This window comes from Peromyscus maniculatus, chromosome 8, assembly GCF_049852395.1.
Source record: "Peromyscus maniculatus bairdii isolate BWxNUB_F1_BW_parent chromosome 8, HU_Pman_BW_mat_3.1, whole genome shotgun sequence".
NCBI classification, from domain to species: domain Eukaryota; kingdom Metazoa; phylum Chordata; class Mammalia; order Rodentia; family Cricetidae; genus Peromyscus; species Peromyscus maniculatus.
Window position 1 is genome coordinate 42,208,475 of NC_134859.1, and position 22,782 is coordinate 42,231,256.

The 22,782-nt window shown below is 46.2% G+C and overlaps 1 protein-coding gene across 8 annotated transcripts in view; it reads right to left on the minus strand.

Moving 5' to 3' along the window:
* Gemin5 (gem nuclear organelle associated protein 5) overlaps positions 1-22,782 on the minus strand; it is a 50,392-nt gene that overhangs the window by 18,154 nt on the left and 9,456 nt on the right. For all 8 annotated transcript variants that reach the window (XM_076542387.1, XM_076542388.1, XM_076542385.1 and 5 more), the window contains exons 6-18: positions 20,998-21,130; positions 18,010-18,175; positions 16,920-17,132; positions 15,958-16,043; positions 12,006-12,088; positions 11,031-11,167; positions 9,262-9,335; positions 8,661-8,842; positions 6,735-6,874; positions 5,751-5,922; positions 2,323-2,544; positions 1,132-1,245; positions 661-783 (exon numbers count right to left, since the gene is read on the minus strand). In XM_076542387.1, the coding sequence (XP_076398502.1) occupies positions 661-783; positions 1,132-1,245; positions 2,323-2,544; positions 5,751-5,922; positions 6,735-6,874; positions 8,661-8,842; positions 9,262-9,335; positions 11,031-11,167; positions 12,006-12,088; positions 15,958-16,043; positions 16,920-17,132; positions 18,010-18,175; positions 20,998-21,125 (1,840 nt within the window). In that variant the 5' untranslated portion in view covers positions 21,126-21,130. The remainder of the gene's footprint in view (positions 1-660; positions 784-1,131; positions 1,246-2,322; positions 2,545-5,750; positions 5,923-6,734; positions 6,875-8,660; positions 8,843-9,261; positions 9,336-11,030; positions 11,168-12,005; positions 12,089-15,957; positions 16,044-16,919; positions 17,133-18,009; positions 18,176-20,997; positions 21,131-22,782) is intronic.

Below are 22,782 nucleotides of genomic sequence, written 5' to 3' on the forward strand. Positions count from 1 at the left end.
CAGAGTACCCACCCCACCTGAGAATGAAAAAAATCCCGATTTCCAGTAAGTTTAACTGTTGCTAACCAAGGAGGCTCTAGGCCATCTCAAAATTCCAAAAACAAGCCATACCTATAAGAAGAACAGGAGAAAACAGTGGTAGCCAATAGAGCGGGCAGGGGATTCACTCTCTTGGATTCTTTGAATTGTGCTTTACTGTGCTATTCTTTTTAACACATCAAATTCATAATAAAAACACCAAGTTGCTCAAATACCAAAATACTGGGCTGTAACAAAACCAAACCAAAATCATTTAAAAAAAAATAAAACCTCCATCAAATACATCAAAGTAACTGCCAGACGTTATGGGGCATCTCTAGTGAGGATTTTTTGTTTTAACCTAAAGACACTGGTAGGGAAGAGTGGAAGGCAGATTTACACGGAGATGTGTAGATGCCTTGCCTGATGTGGCACAAAGATGGCTTGGCTGGGTAGCAGAGTGACAGATGGGATACTGGGAGCAGTGACTGCAGGACAGGGGCATGGCAGGGGGCAGGGGGCCAAGGAAGCTGGGAGAAAAGCACAGGCAGTAGTGATCTGGACGTTTGCTCATTCACTTAACACACAGCACCATTATCAGCTGCAAACGCACAGGAGCAAGGAGCAGCGCTCACTCGGTACCTTTGGCGTGAGTTGCAGTTGCCAGGACCAAACAGTCTCGATGGAGCTCCTCTTTGGACCTGTGGTCCAAGCTTGTGCTCAGGGGAAGCATGGAGCGAGCCTTCCTCTTCTTGAGCAAGGCTTCTGAAATGCAACAACAGCAGCACATGGTTTCAGAAAACAGATCAGAGAGGGAGCGAAGGAACGCCAATGTGGGCAGCGTGGGTGTGGCCCGCAGGAGGGTGGCACTGAGCAAGCCACTCTCGGACGGCAGCTCTCACACCACACTGGCTGACGCTCCTGCTGACACTCACAAGTGGAATCAACAACTGTACGACATTGCAAGCGCTGAGCGATGTGTGAGGACACACAAAATCCCAAACAACCTCAAACAGCCTGACCAGACCATCCCACACTTGGGCAAAAGGCTCTCTCTTGGGCACAGAGGGTCTCAGGAATATTTGGTAAAACGTGCTCATGAAAGATACTGACCTGGCTTCTCTTTGGGTGGCTCCTTTTTCAGTGACGTGGCTTTGCTACTAACTGTGACTTTTAACTTTTCAAAACCTAAGGAAACGGCAGTGCAGGAAACAGCTTCACCAGAAACTACATCAAGGAAAAAAAAACAGACAAGATTTGAGACAAGAACTATATAGGAAGGCAGTAGGCAAGGGAACTCAGGCCTGTAACCTCAGCATTCTGGACACTGAGGCAGGATCACTACAGGTTGAGGCCAGCCTGGGCTACACTGCGAGTCCCAGGACCACCAGCTGTGCTCACAGAGGGAGACCCTGTTTCTAAACCACTGTCGAGTCCAGCTGTTGTTTTAAGAGCATCGACAGGCTCAGCAATGCAATCCTAGCAACCGTGCCCTGATGAGCCCAACAGGCGCTCTGACCCCGCCCCTTCACAGACTGGGCTTCAGGAGTCTCTAAGCTTATCATCCAGAACTCCAAGACACTTGATTTGGAAACTGCTCACATGGCAAGTCACTTGTCAGATAACTTACACTTCACTGTACAAATAGGAAAAGGCTTCACTAACAAAAACAACAGGTACACAGGACAGTCACAATGCTAGGCACACAAACTGTTTTCTGACCTACAGAGGCAGAGGATAATTTGTGTAGCCCTTATTGATACAAAGGCATTTACAATTATTATCCTCACTGCATGTGCTCTGTCGTGTATGTAGAGGTCAGGACAATTCTCTGGAGTCAGAGCTCTTCTTCCACCTAAATCTTTCCTGCTAAATCTTTCTAGCTAAATCTTTCCTGTATGTTACTGACTCCACCCCAATCACACACTACATCTCTTCTAACACTTCAAAGTGGCATTTAGACCTTCTAAAGATGGAGAGAGAGAGATGGCCCAAAGGTTAAGAGCACTGGCTGTTCTTGTAAAAGACCTGGGTTCAGTTCCCAACACCCATATTGCCTAATTCCAGTTTTAGGGGACCCAATGTTCTCTTCTGGCCTCCATGGGCACTGTACTCTTTGTGGTACATAGTTGCAGGCAAAACACTCATACACACGAAACAAAAACAAATATTAAAAATGGCACCAAACAAACCCCTTTCAACGATGGTAACAAGGTTTGCAAAGTCTCCACCGACACAGAGGCTACACACCGAGGAAGGGCCTGCTCCATCAAGACACCAGAGGCGGGTTTTCGAAGCACCTACCCACTGGGGACGGCGGCAGCTCCGGCTCCTGGGCTTCCTCCTCGGCATCCTGGTCCGACACGCCGTTTTCAACAGGTCCCGAGTTCTCCCTCGCACTCTCCTCTTCATTGCCAATGGAGGAATCTTGCTTTGCAGGCAGTCGAAACGTGGGCTTTTTCTTCTTTTTAAGCTTTGGCTTCGGTTGAGAGAGCCGTTTTTTCTCTAGTTCAATACATTTTTTCCCTACAGAGACCACAAGAAAAACAAGACTAGACTAAATACACACTGTGGGTCGGAAGCGCCCTGGTGAAATCCTCCCAAATCACCCACCGCTCTTCTGACAGTCTTTACACCCTCCTGCCTCCTTCTCCACGACTGCACAGCTACACCTCCATCAGCAGTCAACCCCCGGGAATCTCACTAATTCCACTCATGGCTGCCCACACTTTTCAAGGGATGCAAGTGGTCTCAGAGACACTGCTCCTCTGGGGTACCTGGGAGATGTGATCAGAGGGTGCCCTGACAGTGTCTGCTGCTGTCCATTGCCACACTTTTGGACTCCCTAGTTCCAGCACCAGACTCCTGACCGGAACTGTCACTATGCCACCAAGTGGGCACTTGTGACTTCCCTGGCTGGAATGCACTGCTGGACAGAACTGGTTCTCAGGAGAGGCCCGTGTGATTCTGGCACCTGAAGAGTACACTTCCCATGCACCTGGCACTTACTAGTTCGCAGCATCTAACACCACCCTCTTCCTTCCTTAAAGCTTTTATCATTTGCTTACAGTCATTTTTATCTTTTTCATATTTCAACTGCTTTTGACAGAATCACAGTACTGGAACCCAGCACTCGCAGCACAGACCAGATATGAAGCAGCGTCTTGACCTGAGATCTCCACCTCGTAGATGCCCTGGCTCCAAGTTTGGGTTTTAGCTGCTCTAGGGTTTCATAGAAACAGTACATACCCTGTGCAGTCCCCTGGGCCTGGCTGCATCTGCTCAGTGGGACCTGTCAGAAATGCATCCATTTTGCTGCATTCATCAGCAGCTGCTCTTTGTTTCTGTTCTGGGGGCTGAAGTAGTTCTGTATACATAGGCATCCTACAACCTCCTTCTTACGCCTATGAACATTTCCTCTGTAAGGATACACTCATAGGTCCATTAGCATTTGAGCAGTTTCTGACCACAGACAAAGCTAATTTGAGCATTCTTTTACAATACTGTAGGAGGATGGGGAATGTCACAGTTGGGGGTATATTTCTTTATCTCCTGTTTCTAGTTGTTTATGGTAGGGAGACAACATGCCAGGCATAAGTTAATCTTTGGTAGCTGCAAATAAAATTCCCTTGTTTATTTTCTTTAAATAAAAAATATTTAAGCCGGGTGGTGATGGCACATGCCTTTAATCCCAGCACTAGGGAGTCAGAGAGAGGCAGATCTCCGTGAATTCAAGGCCAGCATGGTCTACAGAACAAGATCCAGGAAAGGTACAAAGCTACACAGAGAAACCCTGTCTCAAAAAAAAAATTATAAAATTTACATTTATTTTTATAAATTTATGAAATTTACATGTAAATGATAAAAATTACTTATATGAATGTGTCTCTGAGGGAGAGATAGATAGATAGATAGATAGATAGAGGGGAAGGAGGAGAGAGATTAGAGGATAGCTCGTAAGAGTTGGTTTTCTCCTTCCACTACTTGAATCTTAGGGATCAAATTCAGGCTGTCAGGCTTACCTGCAAGCACTTTATACCTAATGTTGTGTAGCAGTTTCCTCTAAGACTGATACATTCCATTCTTCCTTTAAACAGGAAGGTAAAGAACTCAAAAAAGCTTCAGGAAGTCCCTGAAACTGGCAGGATCCACTAGGTCCCTCCTTTCTAGCCAGAGTAAACAATAAAGCTGAGAGTCCCCCTCAGAGCAGAAGCTGTACCGCCAAGACTCTGGGGTTAGCCAAGCTGCCTGAAGGAGGTTCAGAAGAGTCTCCTGGAGAAGACACCCTTCAACCTGGTGAGCTGCCTGCAGGCCATACAGTGTGCTCCAGATTCCAGCTTCTGTGAGCCATCACCCATGCTGGGGTAGGCTTTGATGATGCAGCTGTCTTTGAGTGATTTCTGCTCCTGTTAGTAACCCCTCATCCATATTCTTGTGAGTAACCCCAATAAAACTCATAGTTCATCAAGTTGGACTTTGGTGGTATCCATACATTAGTCTGTTGTGGGCTCTATATACATATTACTAATTAGTATGTATGCACATTTATTACTATTATTATTATTATTATTATTATTATTATTATTATTTTGTTTTTTTCAAGACAAGGTTTCTGTGTAGTTTTGGTACCTGTCCTGGATCTCGCTATGTAGACCAGGGTGGCCTCGAACTCACAGGGATCTGCCTGGCTCTGCCTCCGAGTGCTGGAATTAAAGGCGTGTGCCACCACAGCCTGGCTGTGACAAACAATCTTGATTGCCAATTTGACCAATCCAAGAAGTGGAGGCACTCCTGTGAGCAATGTTCTCTTTCTATTTTCTTTTAATTTGTCTGAGACAGTTTCTCTATGTAATTCTGGCTGTCCTGGAGCTTGCTATGTAGATCAGACTGCGTTTGAAATCACAAAGATCCTCATGCCTCTGCCTCCCAAGTGCTGAGATTAAAGGCTTGCACCTCCTCTGGGCTTTTTAAGGGATTTTCTTGACTGGATCTGAGGTCAGAAGACCCATTAAAATCCAGGCCACACCTTCTGGTGGCAACCTATATAAAAGGTCATGGAAAAAGGAGGCCCTTGCCTTTTGCCTGCCTGCCCTCACTCTTGTCAGTATTAGAACCTACTTCTTTAAGATTCCAACACAGACCGAAGACCAGCAATTCTCTAGGAATCTTTCCAGACTCCAGCACCAGATTTGGAACTGTTGAGACATCCAGTCTCGTGGACTGAATAACTACTGGATTTCTGGCCTTTCTATCTGGAGACAACCATTCCTAGACTACTCAGACCACAGCTTGTAAGCCACTCCAGTAAGTCGTGTGTGTGTGTGTGTGTGTGTGTGTGTGTGTGTGTGTGTGTGTGTGTGTGTGTGTGTGTGTTCCATTCTGTCAGTTCTGTTCCTTTAGAGAATCTTGACTAGTGCCCCCACTCTTAGACATCTTGCTGACCCCTCCTGTCAACAGCCTCCCTTTTGTTTGGCAGGGACCCTTCAGGCTGCTCTTTGTACTTGGATTTGAGCACACCTTTCTTTCTGGCCTAAGATGTTGCAGGTGCCTTCATTCCCAGTGTCCTCCTAGTGAGTCATGAGGTCTAACAGCCCTGATAAGAGCACAGCCATGTTTGCTGCAATTTGGAAGTCATGGGTGATGCTGGGTGGAGTCAGAGCAACAATTACTAAGGCAGAGAGAAAGGGATTCAGAAAAAACAGTGTGGGTTCCATAACCTCAACCTGACCAACCTTGAGGAGGCCGGGAATGGTCCTGCATGGAGGTCAGCCATCTGTATACACAGAAGTCATCTGCACCCGAGTAGATGCATTCTGGGTCCACGGGGGACCATGCCACACATAACAGCCGGCCTCGATGTCCTCGGAAATTGAACAAAGGCTCTTCCCGGAGGGCGTCCCACACCTAGAACCAACAATTAGTAAGAGAGAACAATTGATACATTGCTCTGGGCATAAGTTGCTCAATTAAAAATAAACTCATGACAGGTTTTTGATTTTCACATGATTTGCATTTATCTAAAGCAGTCATGGGACAACACTATCTCACGTGGCCCACACCTACAGTTCTAGCATGGAAGGGTGAAGCAAGAGGATTAAAGCTTTGAGGACAGGACGATGAGATGGCTCAGCGGAAAAGGCATTTGCTGCCAAGTCTGATGACCTGAGTTCAATCCCTAGGACCTACATGATGGGAGGAGAGCACCAACTCCTGAAAGTTTTCCTGGAGACAGACAGACAGACAGACAGACAGACACACACACACACACACACACAATGTTAATTTAAAAAAATAAACCAAATCAAAATACAGAGAGTTTGAGGACAGCCTCCCTTGCATAGTAAGACTCTGCAGCAAAAGCCCAAACAACAACAAAAAGAATGCCTACAATTAGCTAAAATCTCTGTGTTCATTTGGTAGAGATTTTGGGAGCCACTTGGGTCCACCACACTGAGAGTAATCAGAATCCCCCACACTGACAATAAGTCACAAGTGACCTGCTAAGCGCTATGAGGAAACTACAGTGTCTTCTAGCGCAGACAGCCCTTCTGTAGATGACAGAAGAGGAATGAAACAACCCAAAACAGAGGGAAGAGGAGAAGGTGTAGGTTACAGTAAGTGGTTCCAGGACAGCTATGGCTGTTACAGAGAAACCCTGTCTAGAAGCCCTCCCCCTCAAAGTAAGTCAAGACCTCAGGCTCAAGGACACACAGTACCTGAGCTGTGCCATCATAGCAAGCAGACACCAGCCTTCCATCATGATGAGGGCTCCACGCCAGACTGGTAACCTTGGCTGTGTGCCCCGAGAGGGTCCGGAAGGGCTCTGTGATGGTCACTGGAGACTCAGGATTGCTCTCTAAAAGGCAAGGGGAAGAAGTCACAAATGGTCACAGAAAGAATGCACAGAAGACAGGCTATCTCAAGAGGCGAGGAAGGCTCTGTGAGATCTCAGTGATTAAGAATGTAGTTTAGCCAGGGGGCTGGAGAGATGGCTCAGTGGTTAAGAACACTGGCTGCTCTTCCAGAGGTCCTGAGTTCAATTCCCAGCAACCACATGGTGGCTCACAACCATCTGTAATGAGATCGGGTGCCTTCTTCTGGCCTGCAGGGATACATGCAGACAGGAAATTGTATACATAAAAAATAAACAAATCTTAAAAAAAAAAAAAAAAAGAAAGAATATAGTTTAGCTGGACAGTGGTGGTGCCTGCCTTTAATCCCAGCAGAGGCAGGCAGATCTCCGAGTTCAAGGCCAGCCTGGTCTACAGAGTGAGTTCCAGGACAGCCAAGGCTACACAGAGAAACTGTATCTCAAAACAAAATCAAAAACAAAAAAACCAAACAAATAAATGTAGCGTACAGCTGGGCAGTGGTGGCGCATGCCTTTAGTCCTAGAACTCTGCAGGTAGAGGCAAGCAGATCTCTGTGAGTTCGAGGCCAGCTTGATCTACAAAGCGAGTTCCAGAACGCCAGAGCTGTTACACAAAGAAACCCTGTTTTGAAAAAAAAAAAGGGGTTGGGGATTTAGCTCAGTGGTAGAGCGCTTGCCTAGCAAGTGCAAGGCCCTGGGTTTGGTCCTCAGCTCCAGAAAAAAAAAAAAAAAGAAAGAAAGAAAGAAAGAAAAACAAAACAAAAACAAACAAACAAAAAAGGGGCTGGAGAGATGGCTCAGCGGTTAAGAGCACTGACTACTCTTCCAGAGGACCCAGGTTCAATTCTCAGCACCCACATGGCAGCTCACATCTGTCTGTAACTCCAGTTCCAGGGAATCTGATTCCTTCATGCACATAAAATAAAGTTAAATAAATAACTAAATAAGTAAATCAATATAGCTACCTAAACATGACTGAACAAATACGACACCAATAACTAATGGAGAAGGGAGAAAGCTTATGAGGCCTCAACGCTAAACAACCACAGGCAACTAAGAACTACTGAGAAAGAGAAACAGTCCTCCCCAGGGAAGACTCCATCAACTGGTTATCTAACACTATCGTCAGCCCTAAAAACACAGGCACATAAATAACATTAAAGGGACCGGGAAGAGTGCAATTATGTATTTAGGAATGTATATGTAACAACAAAGAAAGACAAGTCTATGAATCTGAAAGAGTGAGGGGTTACACTGAAGGGTTTGGAGGGAGAAAACAGGAGAAAATGATATAAGCTCAAAACAAGACTTCAAACAACAAGAATGTAGCTCACTAACAGGGCCTGACACACAGGCCACCACAGGAGGTGTGTAGTAAAGGCTAACACAAGAGCACCTCCTTCTGGACATGCCTGCACTCACACAGTAGTAACACTAGGTAGGAACAGATCTGAAGCTACTCATGAGAAAATACCGGATAAAACCAAACTGCAGGAACAGTGACCGAACAACTGTTCTGTGTTTCCATCACTATCAATTCCTTTACCAGAAGAAATCCAACATAAATACCCTCCTCTTTAAAAAAAAAAATCTATTTGTGGCGTCGTCTATAATTCACCTTCACTTTAAAGGATCTCCCCCAGGCACAGAATCCAGATTACAGCTGGACAAGGAAGGCAAGGCCGCAACCCTGCGCTCGCTCAGCAGGCCCAGGCAGGAGGGCAGGCTCCTCTCAAAGCCTGCATCGCCCCGGCCCAGAGGTCGGTGTTACCTAGGACAGTTCTCAGGTTGTGCACGTAGATGACTGCGTTGTTGGAGCCCGAAGCGAGGAGGCAGCTCAGCTCTGGACGGCTGCCGTGTTCATGGTGCCAGACTATGGCGTTCACCAGCTTGTGGTGCTGCTGGATGGTGCAGAGCAGTTTCAAGTTGGGAACCTGGAATATTTCTATCGACCTGGAACAAGACACAGCAGGGTGAGGATGATGGCTGATCAAGTCACAAGCCGCCCCCGCTCCTCTCACTCTACCCCGGGCAGGGGTCCTTCTCTCACAGCACCGGGAACCAGCTGAGGATGGGGGTGGGGGTGAGAATGATGAACTCATGTCTGAAGGAAAAGGGCTGTGACTGTAGTGAACAATGGACAAAACCCAGCCAGACTCCAGCAGCCAGCACAGTGTAGTCAGACACTGTCATTGAGCTGTAAAGATTCAAATAATTCTGTCTTCACAAAGACGGAGAGTCCAGATCAGCTGAAGCTATCCACAGGGAATCTTAACACAGAACACAATGGGACTGCCACTGGGCACTGCAGAAAGCCTTGGCCAGCCAGGGAATGCTACAATAATAGAACTTTTTGTAAAGGACACACTCACCCATCTTCATTGCCAAGAGCCATGACTTTGCCATCTCCTTTCCAGCTGATCTCTGTGTGCACAGGCAGCTTGTACTAGAAAGCAAAACAAGCCAGGCACGGGTGTAAACATTTTCTTTCCACTCTTCATCTTATAAGTAGATAACATCATGAGGGGGAAAAAATCCCTGGGGTTAAAACATGTTCTAATTCTGAAGGGCAGTTTTCTAGACTAACACCACATTTAGCCAAAGAGTTACAGAGAACAAGTATTCTGACTACAGTTTCTTAATGGAACAGAGGCCAGTAAGTACAGAGTAAAGCTAACCAAGAGGATTCCTTCTACCCTGACAGTCCCCTCAGCAAACGGCACAGTCCCCAGCACTTCCCCACAAGTCTACTGCTCAAAATCAGATCAGCTGTTCCTCTGGGCCTGTCAGGACCTTGTGCGCATGCTTCTTTTTCTTAAAAATATTTTGATTGTGTGTGTGTGTCATTCACAAGCACAGAGGTGTGTATGTAGAAGTCTGAAGACAGTTTTAGGATTAGGGTTTCTCCTTCCACTTTTATGTAGGTTTCTGCACAAAACTCAGATAGTCAGATTTGGTGGCAACCACTTTTACCTGCTGAGCCATTTCATTGGCCCCATGACCCTATTTTTCTTACTTGTTTCTTATGTCTACTCCATACATGCCCACAGCTTTTTCAAAGTCATCTATGTGAAGGGATTTCAAATTTCTATTTTCTGTGCAGAATCCTCTGAACTCTAATACAGAAACTCAGCTGTCACTCAACTAAAATCTCGTCAGGACAGGAATTTTGTTCATTACTGGATGTTAACATACAAACAACATTGAAGAAAATGAAAGAATACAATCAAATATGATTTACGATTATGTTACCTTGTGGTAAGGATACAAAAACGAGAAGCAACAATTAAAACTGCTTCTTTGCAAGGGTAAAGAACCTCAACATTTCTGATTTGACTTAAGGACAATTGTAGAAGGCAGGCATTGTGGTGCACACCTGTAATCCTAGCCCCTGGGAGGTGGAGGCAGGAACCAAGCTTGAGGCCAGCCTGGGTTATATTTGATCCTGTCTCAAAAAAGAAGGGAAGAAAAATAGCTGAGTCATAAAAACACAGTGACACAAAGGTAAAGCAAATGTGATTAAATATGAGAACCAGGCAAAGGACCCCAGAGACTTCTTGTATTACTGTGCATGTGTGACTCTGTGTGCATAATTCAGCACTTGGGAGGCTGAGGGAGGAAGGTCAGGCACTTGAAGTTAGCCTGGACTAACAGGAAGTCATCCTATCAAAAGAGAAGACCAAATGAGGCCTGAGCACAGCCACAGGAAGCCACTGTCAACAGGGTTAGCTTCCAAAGGATGCACACCTTTACTCCCAGCCCTGGGGGAGCAAAGGCAGCTGGCTCTCTGTGACTCTGAGGGCAGCTTGGTCTATACGGAGTTCCAGGCCAGTCAGGACTACATACGGTTCACCCTGTCTCAAAACAAAAAACCCAAACAAAAAAGGATGCTTTACAGTGAGGATGTGGAAGATTTTTTTATCATTACCACTGCGATGAGTCCCCGCATCCTCCACACAGTTCTTTGCTTTACTCAATGATAAGTATTTCCAAGGTATAACAGGCAAGCCACAAATTCACCAATAGCATTATCAACTATCAGAGAAGTCTGGCTAAGCATGATGGCATCTTTACAGACGGTCTGAGTAAGGAGAAAAAAAACCAAAGGAAGCGGAATGGACTGCAGCCAACTGGAACTTACTCTGATGGAGTTGGTGTCCCTCACGAGCTTGTTGATGTCGAAGGCCTCTCCGCTGAGCTTCCAGGGGTTATGCTGCAGCACAATGCCTTCCCCTCCACAGCTGTACAGGGTCAGGGAAGGCCTATCTCCTTCCCCTCCTGGGAAAGGAAAACTCGTGAGTGTCTCACTTCACCAGGGTAGCTGCTTCCATAGCAACATCATTAGCACGCACACCATACTGTTAACATCCATCTTCATGTCCCACCCAAAGGTGGGAAATGATCTAACATGTTGGGATAAAGTCACCCTCCTACCAACCTGGAAACTGTGGGCAGAAAAAGCTATTGTTAACTTCTGAGATACTGTGTTCACTGCAAAGGCTCTTCTGACATTCAAGAGCAGTGAAACTAGAGATGTGATCAGAGAAAATGTTAAGGTCTCCAATAAAAGCGTGTGGTTTTTCTTCCAGAAATGAGAATCGTACTGTTTGTGCAAACACCGAGTTCAGGACTCCCATGACCAAGGAGGGTCCCAGGGCTCAGCCCTTGCTGTACAGCCAGCCTCCTGTCTGTCACACAACTCTACTCTGGACACAAGGCTAGTGCTAGGGAATCCATGCACAACGAGTGTGGAAAACTTGTGACTCATTTTAAAGATAGTGAGAAAGACACATTACTTTAGGGAAAGCAGCAGCAGCCAGGATAGGAAAGTGAGGAGGGCAGGGCTACAGGAGACACAGACCTCAGCAACCCAAGGCCAGCCCCCAGCCTGCGGTTACTCTGTGCAGTGGAAGATGAGCAATATTTCAGAGCTGGAGGGAGGCGAGAGTCAAGGTTTCCCTTGATCCATCATGATCACCCACCTCTGCTGCTCTCACAGACTCCTGGAGGCATGGTGCACACATGCACACAGACAGACATACACCAGCTTTCAGACCCTAATTAGAATTAAAGGGGAAGACTATACTCATGTGTGTTAAGAATGACTCACACTTACCAAGTGACATTGGGGGGACTGGTGGCCCCCAAGCCAACCTGTACACAGTCTTCTTATGATATGTGCTTGAAATCTGTGGAGGTCTGTGGATGGGGAAAACAGGATGACTTGAATAAGAGGCCCATTAGAAAACAGACCATCTTTCTCTGAAAAGTGCTTCCTGTACATGTGGTTGTTGGCACTAGAGAAAAACAATTTAACTTTGCCTCAAATAGTTGGTTGTTAAAAAGCAAACACTTAACTTACTATGTAATAATGTCCACCACCAAAACAAGTCCCGAGTGCACTGCCCACCCACCCACCTGGCCAGCTAGAATCATTTTTCTCTTCTGTTTCTCCAAAGAGCCAACAGTAAAGCAACGCCTAGCATTTGGCATTTCTGTAGCTATGAAGGAGTACAGAGGCCGTGACAGCCATAATCCCCCAACCTGAGGGATGACAGGCCACCTTGCTTCGCCCCTCTACCATTAGCCCTCCCCAACCCCACCATGAGACAGGGCCTCACTACGCAGCTCTGGCTGCCCTGGAACTTAGAGAAATCCATCTCTGAATGCTGGGATTAGAGGTATGCAACACCAAGCCAATTCCAGCCAGTACCACATTCTTTAACTGCAATAAAACCTGAAAGAAGACAGATCCCTAAAGCTTTTTACTGTATTCCAGGGGGCTCTTGCTCTTAGGGGCATTAAGGCTTGACTTCTTGGGAAAAAACATCACTGTTAGGACTTTTAGAGTCAGTCATAGTCTAGGTATGGATTTAGAACTCCAGAACCTGCGTGGAAAGAGGCATGGTACTGAAGTATCAGACACACTTACAGCACCCACAGTACAAACCATCCTGACGCCTATCAGTGACACCTTCAGTCCTCCCTCACAGCTTAGCTTCTGGTTGGCCGACCACTCAGCTTATGGGATGACTCAGTGCTACTTATATCAACGTCGTTTTATTTGGTTATATACTCCTTTGAAACAGTATTTCAGCAAAAATGGAGAACTAGTCAAGCAGACACAGGTTCTATATAAATACTTAAAGCATTGCACACAGACTGGGGAACTGACTTGGATGATTTAGCACTCACAAGGCCTATGGTGGTCTGGATGAGAGTGGTCCCAATGGGTTCCTATGTTTGAATTCTTGGTCCTGTTTGGAAAGGTGTGGCCCTGATGAAGGTGTGTCTCTGGAGATGGGCTTTGAAGTTTCAAACGGCAGCACCATTCCCAGGTTAGTTCTCCCTGTCTCAGCTACTGCTCCAGCGCCATGCCTGCCTGCTGCCATGCTGGTCATGAACTCACCCCCTGGAACTGTGAACCCCAAATTAAACTCTTTCTTTCATAAGTGATTGTGGTCATGGTGTCTTACCACAGCAGTAGAAAAGTAACTAGGACAGATCCCTAGCACAGCAAAGAAGAGAAAGCGGCAGAGAGGTAAGGCAGCGGGAGGAAGGACACGCAGAGAGGGTAGCCCTGTAGTAAAATGGCTCTGGCATCCTTTCCCATAGAGACACTGGCAGGTCAGGCGTGGCAGCCATGTGGGTGCTGTGGTGTGGAAGCAGTCAGCAGGATGCAATTAGTGAACATGGATGAGTTCCTGCAGAGTTTTACTTACACACACTGAGACCATCATCCAACTTCTTCCTATGCCAGGGAACACTGGCTCCACCCCATTCCCACATTCAGAAAGGAACACCCTGAGCCATATGCTACTCTTGTGATTTGAAATGCGGCCAGTGTAAACGAAGACCTTTATTTCTAAACTCATGTCATTTCAATCACTTTCAGTACCATTAGCCGTGTGTGGTAAGGGGCTGCTGAACTGAACAAGCAAGTCTAAAAAGAATCAGGGCAGCTGAGTCCAATATACAGTCTGAGCCAAAAATACAAACCTCCAATGTACCCTAGAACTCGCTAGAAGTCATAGTCAAAAAAGATCAAAGGAGGCCAGACATGATGATCCCTAGGAGTTCCAGGTCAGCCCCGGATACATAGAGATGCTGTTTCAAAAAGAAAAAAAATAAATAAGAAAGGCAAAGGAACACGAGAGATTGACTTAGTATGTCAGATAACTCACTAAAGTAAACACATTACATAAGGTGATCATGCCTGTAATCCTAGACCACCAAAGGTGGAGACAGAAGGTCTAGGAGGCCCAGGTCAGCCTCTGCTATGGACGAGACCCTGTCTCAGAACAGAAAAGATTACACAGCTGGGCAGTGGTGGCACAGGCCCTTAATCCTAGCACTCAGGAGTTTGAGGTCAGCCTGATCTACAAATCAAGTTCCAGGACAGCTGTGGCTGTTACATAGAGAAACCCTGTCTCCAAAAACCAAAAAGTTAGTCATAAGCTACTTTATATTCTTTTTTTAAAAAGTTATTTTTGACTTTAAGAACATGGGCATTTTGTATCCATTTGTGTACCAAATATGTGCCTGGTGCCCATGGAGGTCAGAAGAGGGCATCAAATCCCCTGGAACTGGAGTTACAGACAGCTGTGAGCCACCATGTGGGTGCAGGGAACAGAACCTGGGTCCTCTGGAAGAGCAGCCAGCACTCTTAACCCCTAAGCCCTTTCTCCAGCCCTATTTTACACTCCTTAGAAAGGCCATATACAACACGTACAGCATATCACACTTGGGCTCATGGCTCTTCCAGAATCCGGACAGCGGGCTAAGGATTACTCAGAGACAGGCAACTTGTGCAGGAAGTAGTAGGCAACAGAAAAACTGGCATCAGGAGATGAACTCCAGCCAAAAAGAAACAGCCAGACAAGTACAGGATAAAGAGGTTAGAGAATGCGCTAAGATTTGGAAATGCACCCATACTATGGAAAGAAGTTAGTATTACAGAGAAAAGGACAGCTAAGAGACAACCAAGAACCCAACAGAAATGATCTCAGAAAACAGAAAATATCCAGAATATGTTTAATTCCAGATGTCAGTGTATCACAAAAGTCTGAAACTTTCTCAGTTGTAACAGGTTTTTACAACTATACAGAATACCACCTTCACATTGTGTTTGCTTTTGGTTGTTGTTTTGAGAAAAGTGTCTCCTTATATATACCAGGCCGGCCTCCAACTCAAGAGATCCACCTGCCTCAGCCTCCTAAGTGCTGGGATTAAAGGCATGTACCACCATGCCCAGCCTCATCTTTGTTTCATATTTTTTGGTGCTAGGCAGATGCTCTACAAGTCAACTATATCCCTATCTCTGAGATTGATCACAGGAGACATAAAGAACCACAGATAAACAGAAAAGGCACATGTCCACTAGTCATGCAGCTTTGTATGTATCTGGAAATTTTTGTACAAAAAGCCACTGGTTTATCTTGGTGGCTTTTTTAAAAAATTATTTAATGGTTTTTGTTTATTTACTTTACTGGTGTTTTGCTTGCACATATGTCTGTGTGAGTGCTGGACCCCTGGCACTGGAGTTACAGACAGGTGTGAGCTGCCATGTGGGTGCTGGGATCTGAACCCAGGTCCTCTGAAGAGCAGCCAATGCTCTTACCGCTGAGCCATCTCTCCAGCCCATGTTGTCGGTTCTTAAATACCAGTCAGGTTACACTGTCATCACCTGGAAAGCTAATTTCTTCTCGCTCTCTTTCTTCCTTTTTTTAGTCAGGGTTTCTTGTGTATATCACGCTGGTCTGTAACCCTTGATCTTTCTGCCTTTACCTCCCAAATTCTGGAAGTAATGATGTGCACCCCTATCTCTCAGTTTATGAGTCTTAGATATTAAATCCAGGACACTGTGCATGCTAGTCAAGGTCTCTCCCACTAAGCTACATCCTCAGCCTCTCAAAAAAGTTTCTAAAGAAAATTCCGAGTTCTGAACCTCAGCATCAGAGCCAAAAGATTCTACTCTATAACAGCTTTATGGGGTGCCAGGTTTCTGAACAAGTTCAATCTGACATCACAGGTGCTCTGCTCACTGAGTGAGGGAGAGTCAAACTTACTTGTTGGAACAGGTGTCATACAATCCCACCTTCCCGTCATCAGTTCCGAACGCCAAGCAGCCCTCCTTGTTTGGGTGCCAGCATAGCTACAAGAGAAGTTTCCAGATGAGAGAGGAGTACCCGGAAAGGGGTCAGTCTGCAGTCCTGACCGTTGCACGGAAAACTTTCTTGCTCCTCATTTAATTCTCATTGTTTAGTAAGAAAAGGAAGGATTAAAACAAGAGGGGCCAATAAGAACTCAGCAGGTAAAAGCACTTGCCTCCAAGCTTCACCACCTGAGTTCAACCTCCCAAGACCCACATGAAGAGGGAAGAACTGACCCCCAAAACACAAAAGTGGGAGCCCACAGAGGCTTCCTAGTGAGAACTTACTCAGGGTCAGAGGACCTGAGCTTGCTTTACCCAGCAGGGTTGTATAATGGATGATTTGACCACGGGCGTGGTTACCAGGTGTTTGGAAGGGTCTGCACTTGGCTGTACAGTGTGCTTGCAAGGGGGAGGTCTTTGGCCTCTCCCCTGGGCATACGATAAAAAGCCCTTTTCAATAAAGGACAAGGCTGGTGGGTATTGATCCAGGCCCTCCTGAAGCTATCCTGTGTTTCTGTCTTTCCTCTTGTCAGCTAGTCTCCCTTTCTATCTTTTCCTAATTCCTTTCTCCTCTACCTAAGAACTCTTCAAAAGGTGGGAGCTGGACTCCTACAACAAACAAACAAATGCAGTAAGAAAAACAGCAAAAGTTAAAACCACTGCATTCTGACTGTCCAACACAACCCAGAGCCAATCCCACACACCTCAAACATTTAAGCCATCTCACAGTACTCTGAGCTGACGAAAGAGTCTAGACCATTCAAAGCTTAGACAGTGAGAAGTTCTTGCTTCATGACAGATACCTTTAAACATCCTTTGATTTCCAGCAGTATCTAAAAAGAATCTGAAAAAAAAATCTCCAAGAAGTCCCCTTACCGCTGTAACCTTGGACTTGACTCCTTGCCAGAAGTTTTTCACATCGTAGTTGTTCTTTATGGAGAGTGTATTCCACACCCGGATCATGCCGTCCCCAACACCTATGGCCAGGCAGCCCACGTCCACAGGAGAAAAGGCCAAGCTGTAGGCAAAACCTCCAAGAGAAGGCAATGTCCAGCAGCACTCCAGGGTGGCCATGTCCCAACATTTTACCTAAAAAAGAGTAAAGGTTCAAAAAAGCAAAGAAATGGGGGTTAAGAATTAAATATTTCAATCGAGATTTAATTCTTCCAGAGGGAACTGGAAGAAGCTTCTCTTATGAGCAAACAAATCTGCAATTTATCGCAAAGCTCAACTCTCTCTAGGAGCACATCCACTCCCAGGCGTGTTCAGCGAATCGGCACCCTGCAGCCCAGTCAGTAATGGAGAACCCAGGCTTGCCGTCTCCCAGGTCACGGCACTGCTAAGCCCTTTCTCACAACTCTGCAAGAACGTGCATGGCCTCCATCAAGAGCTGCTGTCTGACAAGTCATGCACTTCACGCCTGGGGACGTGCAAGAGAAAAAGGATGCCTAAATCCAGGGCTAGAGCCGCAGCTCAGCTGGTAGAGCATCTGCTTGCATGAAGCTGGGGCTCCAATCCCCCGTACAACCAGGTGTGGTTACAGCACTTGGAAGGTGGAGGCAAAAGGATCAGAGGTTCATGGTAATGGGGAATTCAAAGCCAGACTAGGCTAGAGACCTGTCTCCAAAAAGCGTCTCTAGTCAGGTAGTAGTGGTGGTGGCGGCGGCGGCACAGGCCTTTAATCCCAGCACTGAGGCAGAGTCAGGTGGATCTCTATGAGTTCAAGGCCAGCCTGGTCTACAGAGCGAGTTCTAGGACAGCCAGGGCTACATAGAGAAACCCTGTCTCAAAAAACCACACCAGTGCCTCTGGCCGCTCTTCACAGCCTCTGCTCTTGCCATATGCAGTACACTTGGCAGCAGGGGCTCTGAACTGGAATGCGGAGATGTGGGTGAGGACAGACACCTTCCAACCCCGGCCCTGTGACACACCGCTTCTCTGAACAAAGGCATAAACCACTTCTTACATCTCTGTCCATGGACGTGGACAGTAGCAGCTGCTTGCCATCCTCAGTCTTCAGAGGACACAAGTTGAACACGATTCTGGAGTGATTCTGCCCTTCCGCTGAGGTGCTGAAGAGCGTGTACTTCCGTCTCCATGACTGGGTGAGGTCCCACAGCAGCAGCTCGCCTCTGAAAGAACAAGAGCACACCTCTCACCAGCTGTCACACTGTGGTTGTCTAGCCAGCTCTGGAACCTCAGTGGTAGAAGAATGTGATAAATGCTCCCTGGTCGTTTGGGAGACCAAAAGGTTAGTATGGTCGAGGAGAGAGACTTAAGTCCTTTTCTCAGCTCAAGAGGCTCCCTGACAGGAAGCTCTCACAAGGAGAATGGAGTCTGCCATGGGGAATACTCTTCCAGAATCTACAAATGGGCTGAAGAGTTTCTGACAGAGCTTACAACCAGCTTAAACTGTCGGACCCAACTGCTGGGCCTGCTGCATGCCCCCTCCCTTGGTGGCCACACTTGCTGTTTTACAAATTCAATGTGTGCCCAAATAGATCTGCGGTGGCAGTGGTGCATTTCTTGAATCTCAGCACTCAGGACAGACATGGAGCCTTGTGAGTTCCTGGTCTATAGAGCAAGTTCCAAGACAGCCACAGCTACACAGAACCTGCCCATCCCCACCCCTGAAAAACAAAAACAACCAAACAAAAACCAAACTCTTTTTGTGTTAGGTATGGTGGTGTGCACCTTTTTGAACTCCGTTATTGGGACAGCTGAGGCAGGAGGATCCCAAGTTCAAGGACAACTCTACTACAAAGTGAGAGCCTTCAAACGTTAAACAAAGGCCAGGTGTGGTGGTGCACACTCTTGATGCCAGCACTTGAGAGGCAGAGGTGGTGGAGCCCTGAGTTTGAGACCCTCCTGATCTATATAGAGTTCCAGGCTAGCCACAACTACATAGTGATACCCTTTCCCAACAAACAACTATCAACAACAAACACAAAGGGCTGGTGATGTGGTTCCATGGGTAAAGCACTGCTTCCAAGTCTGACCTGAGTCCTCTCTCTGGAATCCACATGATAGAAAGAACGAACCAAGTCCTCAAAGTTGTCCCCTCAACTCCACACATATGCCATGGCATACATGTGCAAACACACACAGTAAATAAGGAATTCTTTGAAATATTTAAAACAAAGCAAAGAAACTGCAACACGCACACACGCTTTACTCTTCTCTACAGGAGGGAAAAAGAAGCCTCTGGAAGGTAGTGGAGGGGAGGACACAGGTGCTTTCACTCTTGAAATTTTAATGTACAGGACTACCTTTTTGAAAAGTTTTTTGAAGGCTGGGTGGTGGTGGCGTACGCCTTTAATCCCAGCACTCGGGAGGCAGAGGCAGGCGGATCTCTGTTGAGTTTGAGGCCAGCCTGGTCTCCAAAGCAAGTTCCAGGAAAGGCGTAAAGCTACACAGAGAAACCCTGTCTCGGAAAAACAAAACAAAACAAAACAAAACCAGAAAAGTTTTTTGAGGGGCTGGAGAGATGGCTCAGTGGTTAAGAGCACTGGCTGCTCTTCCAGAGGACCCAGGTTCAATTCCCAGCACCCACATGGCAGCTCACAACTGTCTGTAACTCCAGTTCCAGGAAACCTGGCACCTTCACACAGACATACAGGCAATGCAGGCAAAATACCAATGCACATAAAAATAAATCTTTTAAAAAGATGTTTTTTGTTTTTGTTTTTGTTTTTGTTTTTGTTTTTTGTTTTTTTAGAGAATCTTGCTATATATCCCAGGTTAGCCTGAAGACGGTTCTGCCTCAGCCTCCGGAGGACTGATTATTTTAGGCATGGCTACCATGTCCATGTACTAGCTTTTAAAGACATTTCTCTTCATATTTAGCTTTAATTTATAAAAGTCAACCAAAACTTGCAAACTTCAAGATTTATCATTTTTGAGGTGGTAGATGTCAGGAGGGGGTGTGGCTAACATTCTGGGTTTTGCATGTTTTTCTGTATGTCTTATTTAAAAGGAAGGAATTAGCCTGTGGAATTCTCTCGGTGTCTTTGGCACTGTGAAATACACAGTCTTTGCTCTTTTCTGGCCTGCATCTCTGAAGCAGTAACTTTTGCACATGAAGCTGATAGCTGCAGCCTCGAGGTGGCTAAAAGATGTGGGCTGGTCACTCAGCAGACCCAGGCAGGATAAAGGAGTGACTTACAGTCCCAGCCCAATGTTAAGAAAGGGGAGGGATCAAGATAAGCTGGTCACCGATGGCTTCATCAATTACATGTGTGTAACAATGATTCCATAAAAGTCAAAGAAGGACTGGAGAGGCCTCTTCTCTCCCGCATGCTGCCCTGCGACTCTCAACTGTACCCTCTTGAATATCCATATAAATAGGTGAGTTTTATCAGTGGCTTATGCCAATGAACTGAATCAGGGAATCCTGGTTTACAGAGCAGCTCAAGTCAAACCACCTAGGGTTTTAAACTAGAATGGACATGGGGGGGGAGGGCAGGGGGCAAGGCAAAGAGATGGCTCAGTCTGTAAAGACACCCCAGGGAGCCATGATTCTGTTAGTGAACAGCACAGGCCTCACAAATTTTCCCATCTATCATTTCATTTATCATGCCAAGATGGCTGGGCAAAGTGAGGCACTTGAGAAGCTGAGGCAGGAAGATCCTGAGTTCTAGGACAATCTGTGCCATAAGTGAGACCCTGTCTTTAAAAAAAAGATGAATTATAATGATAACATAAACCCTGGTTATTTCGCCATTTTCTTTTCTTTTTTCCAAAACAGTGTCTCTATGTGTAGCCCTGGCTGTCCTGGAACTCACTCTGTAGACCAGGCTGTCCTCAAACTTGAGATCTGCTTGCCTCTGCCTCCCAAGCGCTGGGATTAAAGGTGTGGGCCACCGATTTCTCCATTTTCTGAACATATAATAAGCCTGGGGAATTTCCAAATATGAAGCACATATTTACTAGAAAGCACAACCCCAAGACTTACCCAAAACAACTGGATACCAGCTGTGTTGGCTGGTTCTTGGGCCAATGAAGTGTCAACCAAAGACGTTCTTTAACTGTTGGGTCCACACCCCCTCCTCTTCTCTTCAGAAAGGGCAATTTCAAAACCATTATACCTGTAGATTAGAAGAGAGTCAATGAGCTCTCCAAACAGTGAAAGAGGAACCTCACCCTCCCAGAAATCCTCAATTCTATGGTATACAAGCTGTTTGGTTAAGTTATAGTAAAACCCAGGGGGGGCTAGGTGACTCAGTGAAGAGCTTGCCATGCAGGCTTGAAGACCTCAACTCAGGTCCACAGCACCCATTAAAAAGAAGTAGTCTGCTGCAGTATGGACGCAGACCCAGGCAGATCCCAGGAGCTTGCTGGCCAGCTGCTAGTCTAGCCTCATCACTGAGGGGCAGGTAGTGAGATCCTGTCTCAAAAAACAAGGCTGAGAGAAATAACAACAACCAAACATGAAGAACTGAGGAAGACACCCAACATCACCTCCAAACGTGCACACACAAGAAGGAACACCTTTTGTTATGGAGACACACAAAGATAGAGGTTAAATCCAATCTAGCCATTTACGCCAAACAAGCTTTTACAGGCTATCCAGAAACATGAAAAATTAAGAGTATCTTTGTCTGGGACAGCCTGGGGAGACAGCCCACTTCACAAAGTGATTGCCTTGCAAGCACTGAAACTTGACTTTGATCTCCAGGACCCATTTCAAAACCAGGCATGGTAGCAGATGCCTGTCCACGTGCTAGGGAGGGAGAAGCACAGCTCTCTGGCTAACCATGCAGCCTAGCTGACTTGTCAGTTTCCAAGTCAGTGAGATTTCGTGTCTTTAAATGGCACCTGAGAAGTAACACCAAAGGTTATCCTCTGGCATGCAGATGCATGTGCACACACATGGACATACACACATGGACATACACACATGGAAATATTTTTGTGTGGAAAAATGAGTTCCTAATTAGAATGAGAACCTACCTGACATTTTAACAATTGCAGGACAGTGGAATTCTCCTACAGCAGTGGTTCTCAACCTTCCTAAGGCTGCGACCCTTTAATACAGTTCCTCATGTTGTGATGACCTCCAACCATACAATTATTTTCATTGCTACTTCATAACTGTAATTTTGCTACTGCTATGAATCGGAATGTAAGTATCTGATATACAGAATATCTGATATGCGACCCCTGTGAAAAGACCATTTGCCCTTCAAAGGGGTTTGACCCCCAGGTTGAGAACCACAGTCCTAGTTGGCTATAACTCTAATGGGGTAAATTTGGCAGTCAACACTTTTGGCAGTCAACACAGTGTCAGGGAAACCTCCACCATACTGACCCGGAGAGCTGTACCGTTCATCAGAACAAGCACAGCACTACAAACACACACGCCAGGGTCTGAGTTCAGAGATCCAATTCAGGAGATCCCAAGTGGAGTCCAGAAAACTGAACTTTCTAGTACTCTCCATCAGGTCTGCTGTACAAGGGGAATCCAGGACTTCTGTGCACAGCCATCATGTTCAGGGATCCTCAGACAGGTGTCCTGGGAGGTCCAGTTGGGGAGGTGTGTTTAGGTTCATTTGAACAAAGTGGTAGTGCTGGCAAGATAGCTCAGTGGTCAGAGTACTTGCCACACAAATCTGATGACCTGAGTCTGATCCCCAGAACCCACATAAAGGTATGAGGAGAGAACCGACTTCAGAGCTGCCTGACCCTCAAACGCACATACCCTCTACCCAAGAGCAATAAATAAAAATGTGAATGCAGC